Consider the following 14663-nt stretch of genomic DNA (forward strand, 5'->3'; position numbering starts at 1 on the left):
TAGTCTCATTATAGCTTCTTATTTGGAATAAATTCTCTCATAAGAGAGGAAAAACAAAGAATTAAGAAAATGAAAGAGAGTCATGGGGGAGAGAGAGAGAGAGAGAGTTAAACCAAAAAACTCAACGACCATTCGATGCCGCAACAAACTGAAAAATACGTTTGCAAGAGCTCATACAAAAATATAATAATTTGCACAAACCATTTTTAGATTCAATGCAAGTATAATTCATTTGTCTCAAGGCTCTTCATTAAGTGATTTCTACCTAATTTCTTGTATACAATAAAGGCACTAATTTATTCTGGTGAAGAATTCTCCAAATTGAGACTTCTCATCTTAATTCCAATAAACCGCGTTGGACCACATACGCCCAAAAGGTACAATAGTTAGTACAATCACAAATAAATAAATAAATAAATAAATAAAGAACAACATTAAATAATAGAATGTAAAATTCCTTCCCTCTTGTATTCTCTGACGTGATACAGAATGAATTAAAAGATGGCATGTAACACACGTTACCCGGAAGCTTCTGCGATGATCTGATCTTCTTCTTATCAGAATCATCGTGGCTTATGATGATCATCAGCTTATTCCTTGATGGAATCTAACCAACAGATGTTTGCTACCTGTACTCAATAAATTCAAGACCCCTTAGTGTCAAACGCCTATTAATTTTTGTACTGCTGTTTTTATTGTATATATAGGGCCGTTATGGACTGATATTAGATATATGCATAAACAAGCTATATAGCCTACAAGTTTACTGATCTCATTGCCTTTTTAAAAAAAAAAAAAAAAAAAAAACCCTAGACTCACAGAGAGATGGAGAAGGCTGCTGTGAAACAAATCTTGTTTTGCATTTTCTTCATTTTTCTTGTTCTGCATTTCTGTCCTGCAACCTCCCAGGAAGTTGGTAAGGAATTGATGTCTAAAAATGACTGTGGTTTTATTACTTCTTTACGTTGTTCATTTTGTGCATGCATGAAAGTTTAATATCTGCATTTTTTAAGTATTGCTAGTTTTTCTTGGCCTGACATGTTTGTTGTATAATTGGCGACATTAATATGTTGCAGAGGATGAGAGGGCGTTTGATTATGAAGCATGGAGCACCAGGGGACCGGCACGGTGGGGACAGATTCGCCCCGATTGGCGGATGTGCAACAACGGAACAATGCAGTCTCCTATTGATTTGATGGACCAGAGGGTTCAAGTAATCTCAACATTACAGAGACTTAGGAGATTTTACAAGCCTGTTAATGCCACTCTTTTGAATAGGGGTCATGATATGATGGTAAGCACCCCCAAAAAAAAATTAAAAAAAAAAAAACAGATAATAATAAAAACTGTGATTATGTTAAATGCTAGTATATGCGCCCATGCACCTAATTGTAGTGACATTATTTATCCTTGTTAGCAATAATATTTTGGTAGCTAAGTACTTATTTACATGTTTTTTCCAAAGTGGAAAACTTGTGAAAAACTATCACACGCATGGTATGTTTTTTCTACCCTGTAGTCCTTGATAAAAAAAAAAAAAAAATGCTATATAAACTGAGGACTTCACGCTCAGATCAAATTAAGTTACCAATATTTCTGTAAACAAAGTTAAATTCTCGTTTAAAAAAATACGTGATATTTCTGAGTGTGTTAAAAGTACCCAATCAATAACATCCACTTAAACTAGCTAATTATTATAAAAAAAGAGACAAATACCTTTAGAATGCGTGATTAATACTCTTTAGTCAAAAGAGTTGTATTAGTTAAAAGAATATTAATCAAGAATAAAGAGTAAAAATAATAAGTGTACCAATTTTCTCTAATTTTTATTAATAACCACCTTTATAAAAATCAGTCCTCCAGCATTAAAAAGAAAACAAAAACAAAAACAAAACATGAATCACAACTATGTACCCTATCTTCTTTCTGAGTACGAACTATATATATCTTTTTGTTGTGGTGTAGATGAAATGGACATCTGGTGAAGCTGGATATATTGACATGAATGGAACTCAATATCTACTCCAACAACTACACTGGCACTCCCCTTCTGAGCATACCATCAATGGCAGGAGGTTTGATCTAGAGTTGCACATGGTTCACCAAAGCCGAACCGGACAACTCGTCGTAATCGGAATCAATTACCGGATCAGCAGTTCTGATTTCTTCTTGTCATCGGTAATTAAACTCTATCAGAGGAACTAATTCCTCTCTCTCTGATCTTGATCTCGATCGTGCTTAATTTTTTTTTTTTTTTCTACAGATGGAGACTCATTTGCAAGACATTGCCAACATGAGCTATAATTCTCAACCGCAAAAATTGGTGGGAATAGTTGATCTAAGACAATTAAACATCCGTAGCCGAAGATATTACAGATACATTGGCTCTCTCACAGTTCCTCCTTGTACTCAAAGTGTTGTTTGGATCGTTCTTCAACAGGTATATATATATATATATATAATTCTTTTTAAGTAATATTTTTCTTATCCTGAATATCATCATCAAATTTTCTTCCTCTAACATCTCGTTTAATTAATCAATTTTTTTTCCATGATCAGACGAGGCCAGTTGCAAGAGAACAAGTGAGATTGCTTCGTATGGCTGTTCGCGACGTAAGTTTGAATTTTTCTCTCAATTAATCGCTTGGTTTTGTAGAATTAATACCTATATTTTTACTAATTAATAAGGTTAATTTCTTTGATGTTGGTTAATTGTAAAGAACATTTTGTAAGATCACCAAATATTGGTTCCATTTTTTGACATGGTTCCGCTTTGTATTTGTTTACATGCGTCTTTTAAGTCCTCAAATTTGCAAAAGAAGCAAAATATATAATTAAGAATTTTGTTATGATCTAGTTAATTAAGCATATATATATATATATATATCATGTATGTGTACGTTATATGTGGCAGGGTTCAGCAACAAATGCAAGACCCTTACAGCGAAAACACGGGCGCTCAGTGCAACTATGTAACGACCAAGTAACTGATCAAGATAAGGATTCAAATGCCGGAGTACCGCTCAACTAGATCAAGAAAAACACATGATTATGTCGATCGAGAGAAATAGCCTAAATAAAGTCTGCAGAATTTTATTTTGCATAGGTTTTCCTCTTTATCCAGCAATAAATATGATTGCTTAATTTGGACTTCGTTTTTTGTTGTTGTTGTCGTTTTTGTCCTAAAGATGTATTTGTCTCTTGGTGCTTTTTGCCTTCGGGACTAATTTCACTTGTAGTATCATAAATAATAATGTTCGCGATGTCGTAGCGAAATTTTGCAGCCATGTAATTCAAATTGCATGTTATAATATATATTTATTATTTTATTGTATGTTAATAATTGCTATATTGGCAATTTTAATCGGTTCAAGTAATAGTTCTAAAGAATATTTGCTGGCTCATCTTTTATATTTAGTTCCAAGTCTACTGAGTCAGCATGATGTTGATAATTCGAAAGCTGTCGTTAAGATGTTAGAAAGTTGTTATGATTATAATTAATTAGCATTTAATTAATATATATTAGTTCTCTGGACTCTTCCGTACGTAATTCCTTCGAAATTATCATAATAGATTTTTGTATATAAATACAAGCAATCATCATTAATAAAATTCACTTGAACCTTTCCATTATTTATCAAATCATAAATGGCAATCTTTATACTTTTAGCGTCAGTTTAATTCGTTGATTCGGATTTTTAATTCGAGTTGAAATATGATTTTATGTGAGAGTTTTTTACTGTAGTAAAAAAGTTAAATATAACTATTTTTAAGAACTTTTTACTATAATTAAATTTAAATTTTAAACTTGAATCAGTGAGATAAAAGGGCATTAGTTGTCGAATCATAAAATTACAAGTTTGCAATCTTTATGTTTACATTCTTTGTGGAATATTGGTCGGGTTTTTTACTTTTTGATACCGTGTTTTGTCTTTTCTGGTTGTTTGCTTTAAGTTTTCATGATGATAAATCATAATGTATTTATTTGATCAATTATCATAATGATGAGATTTGTTCCGGACTTAAAAATTGAGTTATCTTTCATAAAGTTGAAAGTTTACCCATCACGATCATATTGTATAGTATATTTTTCTAATGACACTAAATGATGTGGATTATTCTGCTTCAGTGAGTATGTTATTTCATATTTAAGGTTTATTATTGGTTACTTTTCAATTTTCTTTTAATCATTGTGTGACTCATTTATTACACAATTACACACATTATAATAAACAAGTTATAATTTACCACATTAAAGATTTTTAAAAGGGAATTTTCTAAGATAGCTTTTGTGATTACAGTGATTTCATGGGATTTAAAAATACATTGTGAAAGTTCTAGGTGTAAGAAAATAATAATAAACGAAGGAGCTCTTTGAGGCTGCTATGGATGTTTGTCTTATTATTTGTAGCCGCTTAATTCCATAATTCCCTGCAAAACAAATTACTAAATCTTGAGAGAAAAGTACCAAGTTTATCCTAAAAGCATCACTGATACTTTTTTTTTTTTTCCTGAACTACTGCTTCTTCTTTTGTAGCAAAATCACTAGTGAGAAGTGAAAATTTTGTATTGTGTCAAAATATTGAGCCCTAAGGTTACTCATGGGTTGTTTGGTTGGGGAATTCGTACCCTGATTCGAATCATAGTTTGTGGTTCGCTACAATATTTTTTCTCACAAAAAATACACGTAAATCGAGAATAATTCTGAATCATGGTTTTGAATCTATGAACCAAACGTTTGCTTAGTGTCAATTAGCAGAGAGATTAACTAAGAAGACTAGACCTGATTTATGAAGAAACAATAGAAAGGGGGGAAAAAAGAATAAAAGAAAATCAAGAAATTAATAAAGCAACCACGTGGGGCATATACTTCATAATACATAAGTCGAGCAATAACCCAACCATATGTCATTACAAGTTGAATACATGAATGAATGTCTTACCAAACTAGGCGATAAGTTTAATAAGGGCACTTCATATTTTGGCTAGGAAGCTTGAAAAAATAATGGCTAATTAAATTATCTACGCCATATGATTGTACCATCCTATAACGTAGCAGGAACTTTGATGAATGGTGATATCGTCCATAGATGGCATTAGATTTTTTTTTTTTTTTTTGCTTGTAAAAGTTGGTATAATGCTCAATCAAAGAATTGATTCAAATGATGAATACATTACATTCTGCTATTGTACTCTCGTTCATTGTATACTATTTAAACACGAGACATTTAGAAAGACTTCTCTTTTATTCAGCTTTTATCAAATGGACATTAAAGTGGGTAATTTTACAAAAGATCAGAGAATAATCATCTTCCAAGTTCGGAGCAGATCCTTAAGGTTCTTTGTAGAGGTCGGATTATAATTAAATTTATTTAGAGCGTTAATGGCCGCTCTCGAGAGTTGATTGCGTTGGTGAGTCGATTCGGGTCGATTTGAGTTGATATATCGCTAAAACGAGAATGTAAAGTGTTGAAAAATAAATTGACACAAGGATGTATAATGATTCCCCTGATAATCCCAAGGTACGTCCACTCTAGGGTCTTAAGAGTTCACTGTGTAATGAAAATAGTATAATTACAATGCTTTTGTGAGAATTAGAGAAGGAGGAGAGAGAGTCTAGAGAGAGTGTCTAAAGAGAGAGAGTTTGAGCGTAATATGAGGAGTCTATAATGTCTTGGTCATGATTCTCATCCCCTATGTATAGGAGATGACCTTATAGTTTATTCTTTTCTCAGATTAGATAGTTTCCCTTTTCCTTCTGTTGACTTTCTCTTTCCTTATTTCCATATTGGCTTCTTAGAATATTTCATGTTTATTATTGATCTGATTTGACATTTTAATGCAAGATTTAGCTGAGATCATCTTCGTGGCCTCTAAGAAATTTCCTTTCTTAGATATCGGTGATAGTCCCTACACTCTTCATGTCGTCAATCTTCTCTAATCGTTTTAAGTCGATCTGGTCTTCAATTGATTTCAATCAATTTGAGTGGCCTTTTTTTCTAAATGTTGTCCATGTGTACGATAATAATTGTGGTGCTGATTTTGACCCTAACATTCTTTAGCTTCATTAAAAGTCTTTATGCATAAAAAAAAAAAAAAAAGGTTTGAAGCAGCCAACCTCCCAAAGAATATGATATGAAGTCAAGCAGGAATTACGGGTTAGGTTCTCCTCAGTGGGTGAGCAAGACAGTATACTATTAAAAACTTATCGTAAAACAAACCACAATAAAATATTTGTTTCATAAAATGACCATGCATATGATATACGGCAACAATGATGTATCTAATAAACGACAATAAAATCGACCACATCCTTACCAGCTATGAAATTTATGTAAATAACGATATGTCTAATAAACGACAATAGTTTTAACATGGCAGCCTTTAAAAATGACCACATCTATCTACATAATCTCTTTACATCTCTTTACATATTACTAAAGATGAATTTTTTTGGTTGCCAAAATAAGTTTCGTTCAAACCTTTTTCTTTTTTTTTTTTTTTTGGCTGTGAGAGAAAAAAATTCAGTGTGTTAATCTTCTTTAAAACGCCATGTGTCCGTCTTTGATTGAAAGTTTCTTCAGTGGAATCCATGTGGTGACTTCTGGTTGAACAGTTTTGTAAATGACGTTTCTTTTTTATTTTTTTACTTTCCTTCCTTTTTTCCTCTCTCTTTCTTTTGTTGTCTCCTCTTTTTTCATTCTTACATTCTTTTTGCCCTATTATACATCTTTTTTTTTCTTTCTCTAAATAAGGCTTTAATAAATATGTTTTTTATTTTTATTTACAGAATGTCACGCGAATTGCATACGTTTCCAGCTGTCTTAATAAAAGAAATATTTTTTCTAAAACAACAAATTTGTAAAAACGGCAATATACATTAAACAAAGAACGTTTTGAAAACGTTAACAACAACATTAATAGACACAAAAATAATTATGGAAATAACAAAATCTTATAAAAAAGTCTCCCGTCCTCAAATAACAGCCCTTTTTCTCGTGTGCAAGGAACATCCCATGCTTGAGGTGTGGGGTTGCAAGGCTTCTGCCCTGCATTAGCCAAAGGACTAGAGCAGGGTGCAGCCGCCTAGGCCACCCAACGCGGACCCATGTCCCCGAGACAACGGTATGATGAGCATTACCTTAGCTTGGCATGGAGCTAGTGGCATGTCAGGAATCCCACCATCATGGCCATGTTTTGAAAACTTCAATAAATAATACCATGTTCTTTTTTTTAAAGGGAACTTGCATTTAGACAAAAAAAAAAAGAAAAATAAAATACACAATACAAGACTAATGACCCATCAGAGTGACAGACGTATGCTTGACGCTTGAAAACAGAAGAAAACCTTGGCACACTAAAAACGAGCACACCTAGGGTTCGATTTGATAAAAAGACCCCTCCCATCAAGATAACTTTTTGAGCTATAAAGAGACAAATCACCAACCCCCACATAGAGGGAATATCAACAACACGACATAGACAAAATTCTAACAGGACCAAAAAATCCACACCAATGGTAAACAACCTAACCAGGTGGAAAACACAACCAAAGCTGGAAAATGGAGAAACCACCTCCGTTATTACAAAATAAAGCTGAACACAAACTGGCAACCAACAACTAAGGAATAATGACAACGTTGCCTTTATTACACACTAAACACAAAACCAAAAACTAAAACAAAGAGATACCTAAAAGACACTGATCGAATTTCTGAGAGATAGTCGGCCGCCACCAAGAAAGAGTGAGGGACCTGCAGCTAACCAAGTGATATGAGAAGATACCAAAAAGGGACCGAGCCACTGCTTTCATCTACTGCTTATGCCAAAAGGAAGAGCCTCATGACCTATGGAACTATCACCCCACGAGTCTCGAAACCCACACCAAGTAGAGGAGAATCGAAACACCCACACGGCACCAAAGTTCCCATCCACCTCCAAATTGCGAGGAGGACCGCAACCACTCCACCTCATCCACCATCTTTGACCACCGAGCTGCATACAAGCCCCCTCGCAAGGAGCATGATATTGAGAAGACTCATCCATGGTGGTCTCATACTCACAGGCACACATATGCACAAAGCGTTAGCAACTAAAAACAAACCGAAAAAGCCTCCCCAATACCCATATCTCCTCCCAAAATAAGGCATCGTTAGAGTTTCACCGGAAAGCCAAATCCGCTACATCTAGGCACCTTTTCACGGGCCAAGAGTCTGGAGCACCGCCTAAAGGTAGCACTAGAATCCGGCCCTTTGAAACCCATAACAGAGGTGGCACAAAGAAGATAAGTGAAAAATGAAAACCCTAGAAGAGAGAATATGAGAATGCATGCCTCATACCATGTTTTGTTCACAATTTAAATCACAACTTAAATTTTTTGTTACAATATTCTCTCCCATAAGGTTCAAATTTAAAATTTTTTTTGTTACAATAATTTTTCTCACATAAATTCATTTTTAAATTAAGTTATCAACTCAAGTTTGCTAAAAGAATGGGACAATTATTTATTTAATTTTTGAAGTAGCCACAAAATCTAATCTTATTTTTGAAAAATGAGATTTAGTCCAAGATTTTAAAGAGTTTCAAATTATCTAATTTACTTTTTGAAATTCAAACTAAGAATCTTATTAGGATTTGAAATCTCTATGAAATTGTTTCAAAAAATATCTTATTCAAATTTTGAAAATTCAAAATAAGGAGGCTATTTATTTGGACATGAAAATCCTAGATTTTTTAAAAAAATTTAAAAATAACCAGTGCATAAGATAATTTGGAAGTAACATATTAAGGCCTCGTTCGCTTCGCGAATTCGAGTTGAGATGTGTCATTTTCTGAGCGCTTTTAACTGTAGTAAAAAAAGTTAGTTGTGACATTTTATGAGAGTTTTTAACTGTAGAAACTTAAAACTGAAAATTTAAATCGGTGAAATGACCGAGATCTAATTTATTTATAATTTCTAAATATAGAGTGGATCGAAATATAGAAAAAATATGCAAAATTAATAGAATTTCACATAAATAGAATGATTTGACACAATTTGTCATACCTTTTCAATTGACACAAATTTCTAACAAAAGTATATTTTTCTTTTTAATCTAACCTTATTTGAAAAATATAAAGGAAATGCTATTTACTATATTCTTAGAAATCATTAAATTAATTTTTTAATAATCAGATATGAGATGTTGATATTAAAAAAGTTTCAACATACCATATAAAACTACTCCTATTAACCGATCAAAAAGTAAAAAACTAATCACACCAGTTTCTATCGGTAAAATAAAATAACAAATCTTACAATAAAAGTTTCATAAAATAAAATACAAAAACTATAAATCTTCTCTATTTTTATGAAATTTTTTTTTGCTACTCAAAAAAGAGAATCTGATGGTACACTTCGTGTCTCTTAACTCTTTCAATTATAGAAGTAATCCTAAGAATTACCATGTATTTAGAAAATATCTGAACTAATCTTTTTACTGACCATCTAATTAATTTTTACTCATTTCCATCGTATGAGGCTTGCGGAGGCCCACTAAATTTTCTATAAGGGTCAGAATAATAACGCATGGGTACAAAAAATGGGAACTCTAAGGGCCCGTTCACTTCATGTATCCCACTCGAATAAGCCCAACTTGAGTTGAATTTTGGGCTGAGTTTTGCGTTCATCAAAACAAACTCGAGTGTAAAACTCGAGTAATAACTCTGATTTCAGAGTTTGGCATACCGGTTATTTTTTCATTATTGCAGTGTGTTTCTACAGTGTTTCCATGTGCTTGAATAGTGCAGATTCCTCTGCTTTCTTCCCGTTGCTGCCTCATTCCTGCCTCCCCATTGCAGATTTCTCTCTGCTTTCTGCACGCATGACCCTCGTTCCTGCCTTCCTCTTCTGATTTCACTCTGAACATCGATTTCCTGCAGATTTTGGAGTGAAAAACGATTCTCTCCAAGCGGGGTCAGTTGCCCGAATCGATTGTTTTTTGTGTCGATCCGCAAAAAAAGGTAACCTCTCCTCTATTTCCACCATTTTTGCTTCGATTACTTGTTGCATGCCCAACCCTAGAAGTGTTCCCCGTCCGTGCCCTTGAATCTTCATCACGGATACCATTCATCCGCCTCGCGGCAACCGGCAAACTCCGTTGGCCGTTTTATTGCGTCGATGTAGAGCCAAACGGCTCCATCTCGCATTGTCTGGTTATCTTCCTTTGCGACGTTACCGTCGGCCGTTCCGGTGTCACTCCGTCGTACGAAGTGCCTCACGCTCGCGTTTGGGGGTTGTGATAAATGATAAGCAGTTGTCATCAACTGGTTCCAACCGGGTATGCTCTTTCATTTCTACTAAGCTCTATAAACCATTGTTGTCTCTGGATTTGTCGTGGTTGCACTGTACATCTTCTTCGTTTTCACTGGTTCGATGCTTGGCTACTGTTGTTGTTTTTTCCCCACTGTTGTCGTTTGTATGTGTTTCCATTGTATCCGCTGTTGTCGTTTCCATTGCATCCCCTATTGCATCCCCTGTTGCCATATGTAGTCGCCTGATGTTGTTTATACCTTACCTGGCTGTTTTTCTGGGTTGTCGTTTTGGCTCTATTGTTGCCGTTTATATGGGTTATTGCATCCCCTGTCCCGGTGTATTGGCTAATTTGTTGCCGTTTTTACCCGAGCCTATTGCATCCCCTGTTACTGTATTGGCTAATCTGTTGCCCATTTTACCTGAGCCTATTGCATCTCTGGTTGTTGTATTGGCTTCCCTGATGCCTTTTTTACCTTACCTTATGGCCGGACCTACTGTGGCATTCAGTTTTGATGTTGCCATTTTTATATTATCTTGTGGCCGGTCCTCCTCTGATGGCACTCTGGTGTTGCCGTGTTTCCTTACCTTATGGCCGGTCATATTGTCGCATTGGCCATGCTGTTGCCGTTTTTACGTTAGCATATGGCCTCTCATATTTATCCTTATTGTTTCTGCTGCTACCGTTATTACCGTAGCTTATGCATCTCCTATTGTGGTATGTTTCTGTTGTGGCCTTTTGTACCTTAGCCTATAGCATCCACTGTGGATGTATTGCCACTTCTGTTGGTGTATTCCCTCCCCTCTGCTCGTATCGCACATGACCACTTTACAAACAGGTAATGGTGGCTATGATGAAATTGGTCCAAATTAGAACACTCGTCGTAGCGCCGTCCTGTAGGTAATGTGAAACTTTAGTTACCGTTTTAGTGGAACTTATAGAGGGTCTCTGAAGCATGGCAGCTACGTCTCTCATGCTTATAAGGATTATGCTCCGAGTGTTATTGCGATTAATTAGCCACAAAATTTCTGAGCCATTTATAACATTCCCTCACTTGTAACGTGTAAAGACCAGGTAATAGGAATGGTTAATGGCCGTGATGTTCCGAAAGAGGAGTTGAGCCATTTATAACAATGTCTCGTTTTAGGAGTGACACAAATAACTGACTCACGCGCACGGACGTTCCTCTTGTGCGTTGTTATGCTGCTTTCTTTGCTATTTTAGATGCCGAGAGGGAAGGCCGACGATGAAGCCACTCTACACTGGACTGAAAAACAGAAAGAGGAGTTGCTTATGTGGCTCGCTGCCTACAATCGTAATGGCAACGGCCGGAAGCCTGATTCGAAAACATGGGAGGATTGGACGAATCAACTCCAAGAGTTCTTTAAGGATCAAGTCACTCCTGCGAAAGTGCAGCAGATGAAAGTTCGTCTCAAGGCCAAGTTCGACCATGAGCTTACATTACGCAATAACACAAGCCTTGGCTGGGACCCTGTTACTGGTGCTGTGACTTGCACTGATGAATATTGGGAAGATTTTGCCAAGGTAAAGTGTGTAAACAATTATTCTTTGGGTATTCAGTTCTTGCGAGCATTTTGTGAATGTCATTTTTTTTGCTTATTCATATGCAGAACAAGAAATGGGCAAAATCAGCAAAGAATCAGCCTCTTAAAAACTGGGAGTTGTAGTATGAGGCCTTTGGTGGAACGAGGGCAACTGGGGCACTTGAGAAGGGATTGGATAATCCAACAAACAATGAGGAGGGTCCAGTACACGGCTCCGATGAAGAAGGGGCGACATCTGATGAGGGTGGCAGCGAAGATGGTTTCATCGCATCCATGCGGGCCGGTTTCAACAATGCAGCTAGAGGTCTCAACATTGCGTCATCCTCCAAAGTGATCGGCAAGAAACCAGGCAAGTCCTCACATAAGGTAATATGTGATCCTGTAGCGAGGGATCTAATTGGCCGACTTGTCTCTTCTATAGAAAGCAAGCATAGTAGTCGCACTAAAGGCTCTAGTGCGAATCAGGCTGCACCTATTGTTGATCTGCAGGACCAATGCCAGGGAATTGTCAGGGAAATGGCGCTTGACGATGACACCGCAATTACGTTTTTGGAGGCCATTGCTTGGTACCCACATATGCAGAAGCTGTTTGTGGGAATGGGTGGTAATCAGCGTAACCTCTTCGTGAAAGAACAATCAGTACGTCGCGGACTCAAGCACATGGACCTTTCTCAAACCCCCATGCCTCTACGGGGACACAGTTTATGCCGCCACCATTTCACAACTTCATGTCACAACCTACCAACTATATGCAACCGGCGGGCTTCTTTGGCCAACAACCTACCAACAATATGCCACGTCCCCCAAACTTTGGGAGACAACAACCAGCCCAACCATTTCCTACAAATCCCCAAACCTATAATCCCCAACAACCGATCGCGTATAATCCCCAAACACCATACTACATGCCTCACTTTCCGCCGCAACAGGGACACTATGGTGGCGACGGCAGCCCGGACCAGCTTTGAGTTTGAACGTATATTGTTTTCACCATTGTCTGTATTCGTACAATTGAACATCATTTGTCATTTTTAGTTTTTAACATAGTATTTGAGTAGACGTTGTTTATTTATGTTTATTTATGTTTACTACGGCCACGCTGATGTTGTATTGTATATGGATATTGAGTTGTATTGCGAACAACAATATTTATTGATGTGGCATTTGTAGTCACATTTACTTGCGGATGAGATGATCATTTCATAGATATTCTTCTACTGTTCTTTCATTATGCATGTCTCGCAGGTAGCAATGTGGAATGCAGGTCCCTCAAACCACGTTCCTCAAAACGATGGTAGTGACGACTCAGATGACGATTATGAGATTGCGGTAGCAGCAGTAGTTTTGTGGTATTACTACACATACATGGAAAGACCGTTGCCTCAACCAAGGCATACCTCTGCTCTCACAGGTATAATGCGTGTTCAATACCTACTTGATGGACATGAGGACGTTATTAGGTCAAAGATTAGAATGAGAAGTGATTGTTTCAAGCGTCTTAGTACGTTGCTTGAGCTTAAAGGGCTTTTAAGACCAACTAGGAACATGAATGTGCACGAGCAACTTTTTATTTTCCTATACATTGTTTGTCAAAGTTCAAACAACAGGGAATCACAAGATCAATGGCAGCATTCTGGTGCTACCATTTCAAAGTATTTTCACGTTGTTTTGAAGGCGTTGTATGAGCTCCGTTTTGACTTTCTTACACCGCCAAACTTTAACATTGTCGATCCCGTCATAGCCGCGCGTGGAAACAAGTATATGCCATGGTTCCAGGTACTTTCCTTTCACTTATTACTTTACAAGATAAATGTGTGGTATGCGTTGTTGCTTATGGTAATTACTTATTACGTAGAATTGTATTGGCGCCCTTGATGGTACTCATGTACCGGTTGTTCCACCCACTGCAAATGCTGAGGCATGGAGAAATAAGAAGGGGTTCTTCTCTCAGAATGTATTAGGAGTGTGTTCGTTCGACATGAGATTCACCTACATATTAGCTGGATGGGAGGGCTTTGCCCATGACGCACGTGTACTTGCATCTGCAACAGAAACGAGGGAAAAAAATTTCCCTACTCCACCAGAAGGTATGTGTATGCTTGGTCTTCCATTCAGTTTTGAAAACTACACGTTTGTGCTTCCATGTGGAACTAATACATTCAAGTTATATCTTCTAACCGTTAGAACAGGTAAATATTACCTCGTCGACTCTGAGTACGCAAACACTGATTGTTTCCTGGCACCGTACCGGGGGAGTACTTACCACCTTCAAGAGTATCGGGCAAGGCGGGGTCGGCCCCAAACGCCGAGGGAGTTATTTAACTACACACATTCTTCACTCAGAAACTGTATCGAACGCACATTCGGCGTCTGGAAAGCCAGGTTTCGTATTCTTAAGTGCATTAATAACTACCCGATACATACACAAATAGATATTCCATTTGTTTGTGCTATTTTACATAACTTCATACACATGTACAACCACAACGATGATCTACTTACCCAATACATGAGAGATGCCGTTCCGGTAGCAGAAATTGATCCACTCAACACGGAACAAGATGTGAATCAGAATCACAACCCTGATCGAGGATCGCAACAACAGCAAAACCGTTCTAACAGACGACAAATGCATGTATTGAGGGATGAAATTGCTGATAGTATGTGGGCTGCATATGAAAACAACCGGCGGTGAAAGGTTAGTTTTTATGTATTTGTTTTAATGGCTTTATAATTGCCCCGCAGATTGTTATATATATATATATCTATATATATGTTAGGTATACATATGCGTGAGTGATTACTT

General features: G+C 36.6%; 1 protein-coding gene across 1 annotated transcript; it reads left to right on the forward strand.

Annotated features, from left to right (window-relative positions):
- Nucleotides 1-748: 748 nt before the first annotated feature.
- Nucleotides 749-3282, forward strand: LOC21390920 (alpha carbonic anhydrase 7). Its single transcript, XM_010111200.2, has 6 exons — nucleotides 749-916; nucleotides 1077-1294; nucleotides 1966-2178; nucleotides 2264-2440; nucleotides 2560-2613; nucleotides 2915-3282. Exons 1-6 carry the CDS (start codon nucleotides 826-828, stop codon nucleotides 3029-3031), a joined length of 870 nt encoding a protein of 289 aa, XP_010109502.1. The 5' UTR covers nucleotides 749-825; the 3' UTR covers nucleotides 3032-3282.
- The last annotated feature ends 11381 nt before the right edge of the window (nucleotides 3283-14663 follow it).

The sequence above is a fragment of the Morus notabilis genome, unplaced genomic scaffold (assembly GCF_000414095.1).
Source record: "Morus notabilis unplaced genomic scaffold, ASM41409v2 Scaffold520, whole genome shotgun sequence".
NCBI lineage: Eukaryota > Viridiplantae > Streptophyta > Magnoliopsida > Rosales > Moraceae > Morus > Morus notabilis.